The sequence below is a fragment of the Cololabis saira genome, chromosome 3 (assembly GCF_033807715.1).
Source record: "Cololabis saira isolate AMF1-May2022 chromosome 3, fColSai1.1, whole genome shotgun sequence".
Lineage (NCBI taxonomy): Eukaryota > Metazoa > Chordata > Actinopteri > Beloniformes > Belonidae > Cololabis > Cololabis saira.
The window spans coordinates 35,503,270-35,519,403 of record NC_084589.1 but is presented as its reverse complement, the minus strand read 5'-3'; the positions used below and the strand labels follow the sequence as shown (position 1 = coordinate 35,519,403).

Here is a 16,134-nt window from a genome sequence, read left to right as displayed (position 1 = left end):
ACGGTTAGTGATCAGCAGCAGAGCAAACAAGCCTGGTGACACGCTCACAGTCACAACAAAACAACCAATCATAGCAGGAAGAGTTTTTCCAAAAGAAGAAGAAAGATTAACAAAATATTAAAAAAAAATCCACCTTTAATACTCTGAAATGGTAAGTTGAAACTGAGACTGTGCTTAGAGGAGAAAAAGATCCAACCTAATCTCCATCCAAACCTCTGCCACTCTTTTACATAGTATATTGTACTGTACATCGGTTTGTCTTACTGCATCAAACTAGTATAAAAGTATATACAGTATATAAAAATATTTAACAGTTTAAGTTCTTTTCAGTGTAAAATTCAGGGGCTTAAAACAAGTTAAATATTTATAAAATAATTGTTTGTACATCCAGAATTAGTCATATTTTCTGGTTAACAAGCGTTTTCATTCAATTTGTTGGCAAAAATGACTGAAATGTGGGAAAATTATTTTAAGAATGTAGGTTGAACAGTAAATTCAAGCCTCAAAATACAAAAAAAGATCACTGTACACAAATATAGTGTACAAGTATATCAGAAAACAGACTGATTTACATTGAAAATGTGGGTTTTCTTTATAAGGAGGGTGAACTTCAGAACCACAAAAATAACTTGGAAAACAACTTGCTTTTTGACTATAATCAAAACTTTTGCAAATTGGATTCTACAAACTAAATACTAAAAGACATCCCACGTTTAATTTTTTAAATTTAATATTATGTATGTTCAATTCATCTAATTATTTTCTTAATAAAGACCAAGCATTTTCAAACAGGCTGACAAACATCCAGACAGATCCGGATCAATGTAATTAAGATCTTGAGCTTAGTCATTAACTGCATAAGGTAGCCAGTTCTTTCTTTTGCAATCAAGGTTCGCTATTTGAGGAAGGAAATTAATCAAAGGGTTATGATACATGTCAGACATTTGCAAATTCAGAATATTCATAACAAGGAAGTCTGGGAGCCCTTAAAAAAAAAAAAGAACAAAAAAAACTTTGGAAATAAACTCTTCAATCAGACAAACTATATAAATATATCCCCGATCCTTCTCTAGCACACACACATACACACACACACACACTTGCTCCGTTTAGGCATGCTTGGTGACTTGGTGGAAAGGCCAAAAAGCTGTGTCGCCTTTCACTTCTCATGCCAGGTTAAAACTCTTGCAGCAGCAGGTTATTGCATCGGGTTATTGGTGACATTTTGTTGCGTGCGTGTCACATTCCAGCGACATCCCCCTATCCTCATCGGCATGAGCTCATCTCCAGGAACGATAGGAATTATCCTGCAGAAGCTCGCTTGACAAAATGAGGCCCAACATCAATGCTCGCTATCTAACCGCATCTACATAACCACAGTAAATCAATCTTGAATAACAACCTTACTGTTTTCCAGTGATGCAACTGGTTATCTGAATTACCAAAACTAGATGACCACCAAGCATAGAGACTTAAAAAAACTTAATCAAGGCCAAGGACCTGAGGTTGTCCAGCCATCCAACCCATTTCACCCAGTTCAAACTCACTCTGAAATAAGGACTTCTATAAATGGAATATGGGCCAGCGCAGCTCTGTAACTGTGCTCATACTGCCGGGGACCCAGTTTAACGCTGAGAATGACAAGGGCATCTTTCTGCCCTTGATCCTCACCTCTTTTCTATCTGCACTGCTTTGACATCTTTTATTTTATTTTGGTGAAACAAGGAAACAAAGAGAAAAGTAAATAAATCAAAGTAAAGAATGACAATTTTTAATTTTGTCCAATTTAGAAATAAAATATCTGTTGGTTTTTAACTTAAGCAATGGATAAAAACTATTAGTTGTAAGTTCCTGCAATTTTTTAAATATATTTTTGTCTCCTGTCAAATAAGGAGAACTCTGTTGGTTTTCTTTTTTTTTTGCCACAAAAATCCTCTGATAGTCTTGTAAAATTTTAAATCTGCAAAAATGAAGCACCAAATTACCTTGTAAGGCAAACACAACACATCAACTTTCCCCCTCAACTGCTTACCAAAGTAACCTTCTCTGCGTCTAATATTTAAAATTCATACATTAAACCGCTAAGAGGACGTTTGCAAAGGTTGAGCGGCTGTGCAGACAGAGCTGTGTGGTGAGATAGCAGTTAACAGCATTGCATCAATGCACACCGGCCAAGCTGGAGGTAAAGTTTAGAGAGAAGGGGAGAATAAATGTGTGGGTGGGGGAGCAGAGTTAATGCAAAGAGGGTGAAGATGAGTAAACGCAGAGGCTGGACGGGAAAGGATTCTTCTTCACAGAGGTGTTCCCCTTTTTGTCAATGTTGATCTATTTATTTAGACACGATTATAATAGGTTTAAGATTTATTCCCATATATTGTCTATCAACAGTTAACCACATTATGTCCCTTGCATTGAATGCTGGCTTATGCTGCCTTTATGGGGAACAAAGAAAGAAAAATTAAAGTGGTTTGTATCTACAGATGTATGATTTACTTACAATATTAGCATCAACTAACACTGAGGAAAGATTATTTTATATTTTACTGGGAACATAAAAAGTAAAATTGTAGATAAGATATATTTTATTTAGTCAAACATATCCACTTAATTTTACGACTATTTTTAAAAGCAGCCATATATCTGAATGCCGGCTGTTTAAAACACTAATAAAAAGTGCAGATTTGTCCATTTCACTTATCTAAAGCGTTCTTCCGGCTGCCTGTCTAACGCTCATGAGTGAACTGCTACAGTATGTGTTTCTTTGCTGCCAGTCCGCAGCCAGAATTTGATTTCAGCCACTTGTCTGCAAGGACTTCTCTGACCGTGCCGACTCCTGGTTCCTAGGTCATAGGGGGGGTTACTCCCAAACTTTTTGGGCTGTCCTGTGAACATGACTTTATTGTATCCTCACCTCATTCTGCACAAGGTTGCAAAGATAATTAATTGATGTTTTTGCCACATTTACCACTCTCGCGTCAATTCCGTTTAACACCAACGCTCCTAATTGGTGGGAGGATGGTTAAGAGGGCGCTGTATGTTATCCTGCGGATTTAGCACTGAGGAAGGGAGAGGGGGGAAAAAGAAAGGGGGGGGGGGGCTGTTAGGTAAATAATTGACCAGGAGCTTTTCCTGAGGCTCTCATCAGGAAGCTCAAGGGCTCTTCTGTGAAAAAACAGGGAGCGGGAAGAAGGCTAACCTATTTTCCCTCAGAGTAGCTCACTCAGCAAGGGTGCGTTTCCTGGATGCAACAGTAAATCAAAATGCCTCAAACTGATGGCCTTGTTTCTCTTTACTTTACTCTTGCCCTGGAAGCCTTTCAAGTTTATTCAATTTTTTCTTTTTATCTTCAGCAGTGTTGCACCTTGTATGCTAGCATCAGATGGAAATGAGTGGATTCAAGGTGGAAAAAGCTTAAGTGACCATTAAATGTCTCCGAAATTGACTAGTATATTATTGTTAATTTAATTCCTCTTTAATTATACACTCAACAGCAAGTTGAGGTGGAATAAGGAAAGGCTTTGCCCTGAGAATAATCAAATATGTACTGATTATTGAAAGGCAAACATTTAAAAGCTAAATACCATGTGATGTACTGTGTAGTTATTTCAGTGGACCATGTTTTAGTTAACACTTATGATGAGAGTGCACTGAAAAAAAGCATTTAGCTCCATGTAAGTTGTTGTTAAAAGGAAAAGGGGCAACCTATTTTCCATTCAATTTCCTAACTGAGAAAGAAGACCTGAATCAAACCAGAGAACTCCTATTTTTCCTACGGGAGTAACGGGAGCAGATATGCGAGCTCATGGTTCGTCTAGCCGCATGTCCCACCAACTGCCTCGCCACTCTCTCCCTGCCTCAGGAGGCACTTTAGTACAAGTGGGATTAAACATGTAGATCCCGGCCCCTAGCTGTCGTGCGGGGGGGATTATGATGAGGAGGGAAGGAGTGGTGGGTTGTGCTGTACACTTAAATTTGCTGGCTTCTGGAGAAAAGTGTGCTGGGGGAACCTGGCGAGGAGGGAGGGAGGCTGGCGGAGACACTGAGGGGCAGCGTGCTGGGGAGGATGCTACCTGCCAGGAGAGCTCAGCTACCATCCCGTTCACGTACACTAAGAGCTGTAAGTCTCTTGGGGTAGTAGATTGAATTCTATTCTCCTTCTGACTTAGCTTTCTCAGTGGAGAAAAGCTTTTAAGAGCCATTTCAGCTCATACAGCACAGAGAGGCTGCGTCGAACTCAGGACGAGAGAAACTGGTTGAACTGATTAAACTCAGAGGCTGTTTGCTTTCTCCGTTAAGCCTGCTCAGATACGAGATGTCCACAAATTGGTGGAGTGATTTTCACAACTGGCTGTTCCTGCTTTTTTGGAAACTGCCAAATTAATAACGTTATAGACCTAACTATTAATGTTTGAATTATACATTCAGGCTCATTTTGTTTTTCAAAGAAGTCTGTGAATGTTCTGAAAACTTCCACTTCTGCAGGTAAAGCAGATGTTTGAGAAACATAGGTTTGGCATAAAACCTTGTTTAACCAGATTCTTCAAACTGGGTATGGTTTAATTAAGTTCATAGGAAAAAAAAAAGTTTTGTGTGCTTTGGTCTGTTTTCTTCTTGAGTACTGAACTATACTCAGATCTCAGTTGCTCGTGCCACTGCTACTTGTTGATTCAAAATGGTGTAATTAGACTAATTACCAGCCAAAAAAAGGCAAAAAGGCCCATCACCACTTACTTGCCTTCCTACACTGGCTCACTGTCAGATTTCATATTGATTATAAAATGTTACTGCTCTCCTTCAAAGCCTTATATGGCCTTGCCCTAAAAGTATTGCCCTGTATGAGCTTTCCTGACCGTTAAAATCCACAGATAGTGAGTGCCCTATTAACTATTTCCAGGTTAAAGTTTGTTGCAAAGTAAGATGTGGTCTTTTCCATTAGAGCTCCATTTTATGGAAACCTCTGCCTACTGCACTCCAGCAACCTTAAAAATTTCTCCTTTATAAGTTTCCTCTGTGTGAAAGCGCTCTTGTGAACATCCATCTGACAAGACTTGCCATAACCCTTCCTGTAAAAAACACGTTCCTCAGAAAGGTGTTATAAAAATAATACTTTATTATCCATCAAGGCATCATTTTTAGGAGTCTCTGCAGCTTCGCTCTCCGGCAGCACCTGAATGTCGTTGCGTCGGATGCCCAAGTGACCGATCAGACAGGCAGGCAGACAGGAAGAGGGGGTGTAAATTAAGTGCTACTCATTAAAGTGACATTAATGGCATTATTGAGCACAGAGGAAAAAAATGAATCACAGAGAAATTGGCAAAGGAGCGGAGCAGTAAAAGGGGTTTGGATGAGTGCCAGTTAGGAGGCAGAACCTGGATAATGTCAGGACCGCATCCAGCCGGCGGGGGGTGGGCGGGAGGGGGGGGACCACTGTGCTGAGAGTAAACTGACCTCAATAACATTGTTAATATTACACATGTCATAACTGCACTCTGGATTTCTAAGACCTGCTGTACAATATATGTCTGCAATTGCATGATTCCTTGTTTACTATTTGTAAGTGTTACACGTTTGGTATTTTCACCCATTCAATCAACTCAAATGTGCATAGTGTTGATTATTTCTGTAAAATATGATTTCCGCCAACAATACTGGTTGCTATGCCAACCTCTATGAAAAAACATGGACCTATTTGACAATCCTCTCTCTATATTTATTATTATATTATTATATTTTATTATTGTGTATTTTTGTTGTCTGCTGAACAGTTTATCACAGCACTATTACTCCTGAGGACGCTCCTCGCTGTGCTGACAGTAACGTATAAAGAATAATCCCATGCTGGATTTTTTTGTTGTGCTTACTGCTTTGACTTTTTCCATCTTACTTTTTCAAATTTGACATATTTGATTGAATTTACTTTTTTTTCATCCAAAGTAGTTTTTAAAAGCAGTTTATGTATAAAACAAGGCAGGACTGAGCTTTAACCTGTTTTCCTCTGTAAAATGAATGTCTAGTTTTTGATGTGTTGGTTTGATAAAACCATGAAATTTGAAAACATTTTTTTTTTCTTTTTGATAAAGCCATTTATTAACTTTGTATTCTGTGAGAAAGGGGTTAGGGAAATCTGACTGCTCTGCCTTGCCTTCTTTCTCAGGCACGCACCAACGATGGAGCAACGTTGGTTTGTGGGAAGTGATTTCATGGGTGGAGATAGGTGCTGTCGGCAAAAGGTGAGGTGAGGTAAAGGGATGGGGGGGAATGGTGAATGCAAGTGCTCTGTGAGTAATCAGACTGCTATCAGCATCTGGAAACTTTATCTGGTCAGCGGCAGCAGCAAAGTACCAATATGAGGAGGGGGCAGGGTTACACAGAGTGCTGGGAGGTACTCACTGACAGCCTATAGTTCTGCATCATTTTATCAAACTCCTCGTCAATTTTTTTGTATTTCTCTTCAGTGCGGGGGGTGAGGGAGAAGGGCTCCTCGGGGTCTGGGCTCTCAGAGTCCCGGTGCTCTTTCTTGTTCAGAGCCTTCGTTCCCCAAACAAAAGAAAAAGAAAAAGAAGGCACATAGAGAGAGAGAGAGACAGAGAGAGGAGACGGTAGATAGAGGAAGAGAAGAAGAACAGAAAGAGAAGGTTAGATAAGGTGACCAAAGTGTGATGGTACTCACGCCGTAGCGTTTGAAGAGGCTGTCCAGGTCTTCTGTCTTGCGGTCATTTAGCGGACTTTGGTCGATGGAGTCATCGCCATCGGGTTCGGGGCTGTTGCAGCCATTAAAGCCTTTCTTTCGCAACGTCTGAAGCGATCAAAGAGGGGTAGAGGAGGAGAAGGAGGAGGCATATTTACATCTTTCATCCAGACTTTTTAATACCTTTTTTTCTTTACTTTCCAACACCAGTTTGTAAACCCTCTAGGGCTGGGCGATATGGACCAAAAGTCATATCTCGATATTTTCTAGCTGAATGGCGATACTCAATATATATCTCGATATTTTTTCTGTGCCTTAATTGGGGGTTTTTTTCTGAGGCAAACCCTTAAAAAAACAGTCAGTTTTAATACAAAGCCTCGTGCCAAATGTCACACAGGTACCTTTATTAACAGAGGTCTGCACAATATCAAAATGTATAAAACAAATTAAATAAAAATAAACTGCCTGCATATATAGAATAAAAATGCTTCTTGAATAAAATAAAACAAATATCCCTTTCCTGCATAACAATTAAATTAAAATACACTGTGCAATTAATACAATGTAGACAGTAACAGGCAGACTTTTCCACTGAGGTTGACAGTTGTGCAAATAACAAAACATTTGTGCAAATCTCAGATAAAACATTCAAGTCAATTTGTTACAAAATAAGCTATATCAAAATCATAAAAAATATATATATATTTTTTTTTTAATCGATATAAACGATATTGTCTCGTACCATATCGTGTTCGAAAATATATCGATATATATTAAAATCTCGATATATCGCCCAGCCCTAAAACCCTCTACATAAAACCATTTCTGAAACCCAGATGAACATGTCGATTGCGCCACATACATCGACTCCCACACTGTTCATTCATTTAAATATGAAGCATTTAAGGTCAGATAAATAGCTTGACCCAGAAGATTGCATAAAATAGATTATTTTATTTTCCTTTTTTTTCCTGTAAATATTTTTTACAAGTAGAAAAATGGACTCTGCTAATCCTCAATCGATTACGCAGGGCAAACCTTTGCCGCCTTGCCCACCCACGTGGAAGCAGGTTATTACCACCTGCCCAGCAGGTGCTCTGAAGGAGACTGAGCTTAAAAAAGGAGAATAAATACATAGAGACTTCAACTCTAAACTCAGAAGGCTCTGAAATCAAACGGATGTCGCCTAATTAAACACACCAGCTTTATAAAGAGGAGAGAATGTGGTTGTTAGAGAAAAAACCTGTTTAAATATGAGCCACACATCAGAAAACACAGTAAAGACTCGTTTAAACATACACCCCCTTATCTACACAGTTATTAATAAGTGTTAAGCTTCGCACTGAGAAAAGTGCTGAAGCAAAGCTAAAAGGGTAAACAAGGCGAGAGGAGACCCAGAGTGGCGTCGGTACCGACAGCAGTCAGGTTGTGACAATGCTGTCTCACATGTGAAGTGGCAACAAGAAAGAGAGGGACACTAGGGAGAAGGACAGATAAAGAGGCTCTAATTTTGAGAGGATTGTGCCAAACAAGATTTGCTGTTAAGTAGCTTTGTCTGGTGGGCCCTTGACCACAGAACCGAGCGGATAGATTCTAACATAAAAACGGAGCTCAACAGCCTTCTGTGAACTTAATGTGAGCTGTAACTCATAATGGTGAAAAACTGAGAAATAGCTCACCGAGAAGAAAAAAAAGACTACAGTGCACTTAAAAAAAACTGCTCTGTTTGCATTTGAGACGTGATAATTCAGCTGCTCTTAAAATTTTGTACAAAAGGCTATGATAATCTTGGCACAATAGAGGTCATGTCAATCCATTCGAATCAATGAAATGAATGTGAGGGGATTGGTTATTTATAAAGGAGTAAATCATATGAAACGTCCATACTTGCACCTGCATACCTTTTTGTTTTATGCTTATTCATTTAGGATTCATCCTGCCCAATCAATGGCTTTCACCCTACCTTTGACTATGGGGTCTAGTTTCTCTTTTTTCCCCACCAGGGAGTTACAAATCTAACTTTGTCTGGGGTTTTATGTGCTCAGCAGATCACGTGAAAGAAAAAAGCTGCCTGAAAAGCTAGAGTTAACTAAAACTTCCACATCTTCCAAGTGATCTGTTAAGTTATACAAGACTAAAAAACCTGTGATATCCAAATCTCATTATAGCTGTATCTTTAAAAGAATATGTAATATGTCAAAGAAGCTATGCTAAGATCATACTCTTTATTTCACACATCCTACATTTTCTTTAATTGAAAACCACCTGCTGTTTCAGGTGTCGGCAATCTGTGATTCCCACCTTGCAGAATCTCAGCAGAGAAAAAATAACTCAAGTCCACGCGGCTCAGCTTTGGGAGAGGAGCCAGCCGAAACTCGCATCTGCAAGAAGTTCAGACTAAACCCAGAGAACAGCAAGATTCATCTTATTTTAGATAATTTAACCTTAAATCCTCAAAAAAAGCAAGAACAACAGGGTCTTGATTGTATTTGAATGTAGAGACCTTCAGTATTAACAATTATGATATTCTTGGAGATGAGTCTCATTAAAACTCAAAGCTATTATTATCATAACAGTGTCAAAGCTGGATTTTATCTACCCATAGAAATTAATTATTAGAAAACTTTGATCAAGTGCAGAGACGGCGTGCTGCTTCACCTGGTCCATCCCAGCAGAGCAAGTCAGTGCTCTGATCTACAATTTGGCAGAAAACGTCACCATGAGCTTTGTTATCAACAGTTTATAGAAAACACATTCCCTGGTGGTGGTTTTTTTGTACACATTTGTGTTCGCTGTGACCTAAAAATTGAGGAAAACAAATAGCCACTGCAAGAAATACATGAAAATAAACAGAAATAGAACAGTTTTCAAGAGTAACAATAATGACATGTGACAGAAGGCTGCGTGGAGGACGTGATGGAGGCGTGGACCTCCTGCCCTGACTGTCAGCATACAAAGAGACTTCTAACAAAACTGTAATGGCACTGGAACCATGTTGCCGTGCTGTTCACGTATAATGAAGCACATTTATTTTATTCTAAAATCACTATGGCTATAGATGCAGCGTTGGCTTTCACAAGGCAGCAAATACCCGTCTCATCACAACAATAAACTACATCTCCATCTGACCTTTAGGAGAACTCAAACTCATTAAAACTTCGACTAAACTTTTTCACTTTTGGGCATCACTTGTTATGATTATGATTAAAGGCAGGAAAAAAACAAACAACAAAAACCTTATAAATGCAAAAGTAAAATAAGAAGTCAAGTGATACAAAATTTGCAATATGCATAAAATGAATGCTTCTAATCATGTTTCATACTGCTTTAAACTGAGGAAGTATTTCTCTTCTCATCAACTAGAGAGGAAAAAACAACATTCACACAGATAATTTATGCCATATTGGGGAATGTCTAGCAGAGACGAGTCAGAAGTCATCCAGCTCAGTCAGAGAAAAATGTGAAAGCCAACACGAGAACACAGAAAACATAAAACAAAACAAAACAAAAAAGAACTTCATAAGCTGTTTTTATTGGAATAAACATGACACCATCTTTGATGACTGTCTTCACAATGTTGTCCAAGCATATCCAAAACATTTATCCATTCATTCACATACTTGTTTCCACTGACTTCATCAGTAGTTCTCATGAAATAGCTGGTTTCATATTAAAGCCTTTCTTGTTAAAGGACTCCTAACAAAGCCGACTGATTGGTCATTTCAAGAGTCCAGAGGAAGTTCTGCCCAGCGTTCCGCATTAGTTAGTTGTTATAGCTTTAAGTTCATATGTAAAGTGGCAGATCAACATATGTGGATGCAGACATTACAGAAAAGCTTCATGGTCTGCGCTTACTTCACACACTCTCTCTCTCTCTCTTTTCTTTTGGAATATGACAGACTTGTCTCCCTCTTTCTGTCATGTAAACTCAAGTGATATTTTGTGAACATTACTGTGCAAACATGGGCAACTTTCCCACAGAGTTTCTGTGTTTTTCTTCCCACTCTCTCACAGTGGAGATTTTGTGTTACATTACACACACACACACACACACACACACACACACACACACACACACACACACACACACACACACACACACACACACACACTGATCAGCTTGTCTCTCAGTCAGTCAGCCATCTGTCTACCTGTCCACCGTTTTCCCCCCTCTCCCCGTCTCTTTTGTGTTGCCAGGGTAAGAATCACCAAGCAGAGGACCACGGCGGCCTCTAACTGGCTGTGGCTGCTTACGAGCCCCGCCCCCACCTCCTCCTCCTCTCCCACCCTCCCATCCTTCCCCTCTGGCTTGGTCTCTCGCCCACCCGTGTGTCCGCTCGCCCGCACTCGGTTTCCAGTTCCTCATGAAACGCTGTTGCTATCTCTTTCTCTTCTCATCTCTTTCAGTTCTCAAAGTCTCACACTTGTCCTGTGTTATTCAGGTCTTAACATCTCTCTCTCTCTCTTTTTTTCTCCATCCCTCCTTCTTTTAATGCCTCAGCACGGGACTCTCCCTGGCTGCTCGTATCTTCTCATCCACATTCTTTTACTCAACTGCTAGTTTCTTTCCCTCTTTTCTCTGTCGCGCTCTGTCCTCTTTTGCCCTACTCTGTCAGCTGTTCCCACAGCTACCCCCGTCACTCTTTCCATCCTTCTCTCTCCTCACTGTTCCTTCCTTATGCCCCTCTAAGGGCGGGAATGAAATCTCCATACAATTTAAAGTGCCTGTAATGTGCTTTTTTATTTTTTTTTACCCCAAATAACCAACAGGAAAGGCCTTTCCTCAATGGAAAAAAAAAAAAAACCCAAGCAAACAAACAAACAGTGAGAAAATGACAATGCTTTTGTCCATCTCTCTTCTATTAATTTTTTTACCTTGATAAAAATTATCTGATTGAGTTGATGGTATTTAAAACTTGTTTGCACTCATATTTAATAAAACATGGTGGCACCTTTGTTTACTGTGGTCCCATTTAGACTAAAGACACATACAAACATGTAATTTGGGACACTTAAAACATATTCTTCAAATTTGCTAAATATTGAACTAAATACAGCTACTAGACAGCTACAGTCTTGTTGGCTGTTCTTCTTATCAAAATACTCACCCCCCCAAAAAATAAAAAAATAAATACAATAAATAAATAAATAAATAAATAAATAAATAAATGGTAAGTTAATTCAAGGGGGTCAGATAGTTTAAGCTTTATATTATCTTTAAATACAAGTAGGAACTGTATTTTTTTATTTTTTATTTTTTTCCACATGGAAGTGGATTTTGTCCCCATACACTTTCCATGGAAACATTAATCGGTGGTTCATTTAGCAGTTGAAATAACTGAAAAGTTTCACTATCAGGGACTTGTTCTCAATAACTTTAGCGTAGAAAACCTTTGCAGAGAAGTATGTGTGTTTGCTTTTATAAAGTAATGAAAGAAAACCTTTGTTGCATGACGCATACAAAAGTGCAGAATAAAGGGACACACACACACACACACACACACACACACACACACACACACACACACACACACACCCCTCCAGTCAGTCATATGGGACATCGTGTCCACACAACCAGCTGCCAAGCTCCTTGGATGTTGTATTATAGATCAGCCGTCTCTTCTCGTGTCACTAACCGACAAGCTTTGAAACAAAAGGAAACTGTCTGACTACCACTAACTAAAGGCAGACTCACTATTGTAAGATGTCAAATGTGTTCAGGTCACCTGTTAATCTCAGGCGGAAAAAAAAAAAAAAGAACACTCACACAAAGTATCATTTAAGTCATGCTCTCTGTCAATTATTCATTATGATTAGTCACACTCTGTGCTTCTAGCGCTCTCTTGTGTGAACAGTCAATGTCAAACTGAATTTAGGGGCAAAAGCAGAATAACCTCCGTAGAAATGCAAATGCAATGAAAGACTCTATGATACGCAGGATAATACTCATCTTTTCCAACATAAAACTAGGATGTCATACTGAATTCATTATCCAAACATGAAGACTGTGTTTGCATTTGAGCCCCTGTACTTGTATTTTAGATTTTGATGAATAGAGTTTTGTAACCTGTCACCGCTCTAACATTTTTACCTTATCAGCTCAGACTGGAATTATGGATCAGTAACCAAAATGAGGCTGCGCTCTCGCTGGCCTTCATGATGCCTCTGGACAAGCACGGTCGGTCAGGGAAGACAGACAGCAGCTCAGGCCTGATTAGCATACATTTGAACTCACCACTGAAGGATGGACAAGGCTTTTTGTGCCATTAAGGGTGAGTTGTTTTCATAGTTTTTTTTTTTTTTTTTACATGAACGTATTTTTTTCTCCTATATTTAAACATAATAGTGTTACATTCTCAGAAAAGGCCTTTCAACTTTATAAGACATGTGGTCAATGCATGAGACTTGCTTTTTCCAAGCCATAAAAGCGAGTCATTGGTTCTGTAGTAGTTTAGTTACTTTTAACAATTTTGACTTTGATGCACAATATTAGTTAACTTTAAGTGATATGGTGTAAATGTGGGTATCTCAATTGCTAAAAGTAAAAAAGTGAGACATTTGCATGCATGAGTAATTTTAAGTAGGGATCGTGTTTACAAAGTGCTTTAAGGGAAGTTTCACGTCCCAGCACGAGTCATCAGCTGCCCTCTGTCCAGGACTTCCAGTGACCCCGTCTAGCCCAGATTAAGTCGTCAGGATATGACAGGTCTTAGCTGGGAGTCCTTCAGAGTTTGGACAGAAAAGGGGGATTATTAACGAAGCATGTCTCCGTGCCAAGAGAGGCATCACCTGTGTAAGCCTGGGAAGGAGGAGGGTCAGGTGCTGGTGGGTGCACGAGTCCGGAGAGTGATGACTTTTCCAGGATCCTTTTACACTGGTTTAAGTTATCAGAATCAGTAATGAACTGAGCAGACAAGGAAAAGTGTCACTTGGAGATATGTTAGGCACCCCTGGCTGCGACTTAGGACAATCAGGGCGGTGCCCAAAGTCTTTAAGCTTCTGTAGCAAAGCTCGCCGGTGAGATCTGCCTTGCTTGAGCTGCTTAAAGGGGGGGAAAAAAAGAAGAAAAAAAGGGCATCCCCTCTTCTCCGCCCATCTTGCTTTATTTCCTCAACCATTCATCGCCACTCTTTCAGCATTTTGCTCGCTCATGTTCCCTCTGTCTGCAACTCTCTTCCTTTCTTTGCCCTGATTGGGATCTGCAGTCAAGCGGATTAACACTTTCTGACAGGAGATGCAGGCTGCCCACACACACACACACACACACACACACACACACACACACACACACACACACACACACATACACATACACATACACACGCACACAGACACTAAAGCTTTCAAGCAGCACGTGCATCTCAGAGCAAGGCTGTGTGTGCATATGTATAGCCTCTCAAGCTTGCACTGGAGTGAAAGAATTTCTAACCGTGTGATGAATACTGAATCCATGCTTGCACACGCACACAAACCACAATGTGAACTAAAGTGCTTCTAAGCAGCCAGAGACGAGCATTGTGACATACCCTAAGCCCGGCACGAGTGTCTATATAGGTGCACGTATAATGCATGCATGTTCCTGCGTGACTACATCCACACTTCATAATTTATACTCAAAAGCACTTGCTCGGAGAGACTCCCAGAAGCAGAGAAGCAAATGGGCACATTTTGTGACTATCCAACTATTCCTTCTCTCTTCTCCCTCTTTCTCTTTTCTCTAGGCTTTTGTGTGTCTCAGCTCAATCCTCAACCAGCGATGCCAAATTATAACCAACCGCAGATCATTTCTGGACATAATTTTATAATTTGTCTTTTTGGTCACACTGGCTGTGGGTTCCACTGACAGCCCAAACACTGCAGACTACTAGTAGTAGACGACTACTAGTTTTTGCGACCAATCTTGGCCTTCAAATGCACAACCTTATGATCCAAAAGAATAGCAGAGATATTAGTTATCTCGACCAAAGCTTGTTTCAGTAAATGTCTGGCAAAATCACGAAATTATGTGATAAAGGGACTTTACTTGGTTGCCCTTTGTCAGTGTTTAAAAGCCATTAATGAAACTCAAAAACTGTCCATTTTAAAAGTAAAATGCATTCAGTCAAGTCAAGACATTCTTCCCTCTCATAACTGAACATAATAACATAATAAAGCACTTCCACGAAGAAAAGCGGATGAAATGTCAATAATCTGGCTCCAGAGGATGTTGACCTATCAGAATTCTGCATTATTATTGTCATTATTTTTCTTTATCATAAATGTACACAGCAAGATATTGAACGTCTAATAAAAGTGACTTTATCCAAAACTGTCTGCTTAATGAATAAATGTAGTGGAAATACAGAGAGCATTTGCTGATAAGGATTTTGTCTTATTTTCTGCTGAGGTGAATAAAATCTTTACACGGTCCAGAGAAGTATTGTATTAAAGAAAACATCTGGGCTGTCAAAAGATATAAACTTTATCCTACAGACCATCCCAAGACAATCATTATATAGCTATCCAAACCTGACGTATAAAAAATAATTCCTCAGTGCCCCACAGAGTTGACTCACTCCAAGTTTTTACAAAATTTTCCTCACTAAAGAACCAATAAATGGTCTAATTTCCTCCTGAGTAATATTTACTATTAGAAAAAAAAAATCCAATCAAATAAGACAAAGCCCTAAATATGAACTTGATTGCTAATTATCTACACTATTACACAAAATCTTGGGGTGCTTTTTCCAGGCTCTTCTTTTTCAGACGCAAATGAAAAACAACAAGGACTAATGGAAAGTGGCAGCGCGCGCATCACCAACACCTGCATAATGAGGATGTGTTCTGAGGCACATCTGGTGAAGGGGACAGCTGAGGACAAATGCTGGGGAATGTTTTAAATGTCTCCTGGCCTACAGAGAGAATAGGTGAAGCAGAGGGGTGGGCAGGTGGGTGGGAACATAAAGGCCAGTAAAGGAGGGAAGCTTTCCAAGACACACACACACAGACACACACACACACACACACACACACACAGCCGAGAGGCTCACCAAAGCTGAATATTGTATGAGGTGTTCTCATGGGCCACTGCAGAGTGTGCAAGCAGAGAGTAAGAGGTGGGCTTAAGCGTGCATACACACACACACACACACACACACACACACACACACAAGAGACAGAGAGAAAGACACATGAAAATACACACATACGTACACAAACAGAGCCAGTGGACCTTGAGCTGATGTGGCCCGGAGCTGCCCAACGCCCTGTCATGACACAAACACACACACAAAGGCACACAATACACACAAAGACACACATACGCATACACTTAAGAGCCATCTGCAGTTGGAGATACAGCCCACAGACGGGCTTTACTGCCGACACTCTTGGACAGACAGAAAGAGGAAGGCAGGAAAAAGGAAGAACCTGTCATGGCCAGGCGAATCGGGAGATTGGGAGAAGGG

General features: G+C 39.9%; 1 protein-coding gene across 9 annotated transcripts in view; it reads right to left on the bottom strand.

Moving 5' to 3' along the window:
- The window catches only part of mef2d (myocyte enhancer factor 2d), a 121,021-nt gene that overhangs the window by 34,386 nt on the left and 70,501 nt on the right, over nucleotides 1-16,134 (bottom strand). For 6 of the 9 annotated variants that reach the window (XM_061717369.1, XM_061717363.1, XM_061717371.1 and 3 more), the window contains exon 4: nucleotides 6,391-6,528. In XM_061717369.1, the coding sequence (XP_061573353.1) occupies nucleotides 6,391-6,528 (138 nt within the window). Of the gene's footprint in view, nucleotides 1-6,390; nucleotides 6,529-6,670; nucleotides 6,797-16,134 lie in introns of all 9 variants that reach the window. The other 3 variants (XM_061717368.1, XM_061717373.1, XM_061717374.1) reach the window with 1 other exon arrangement.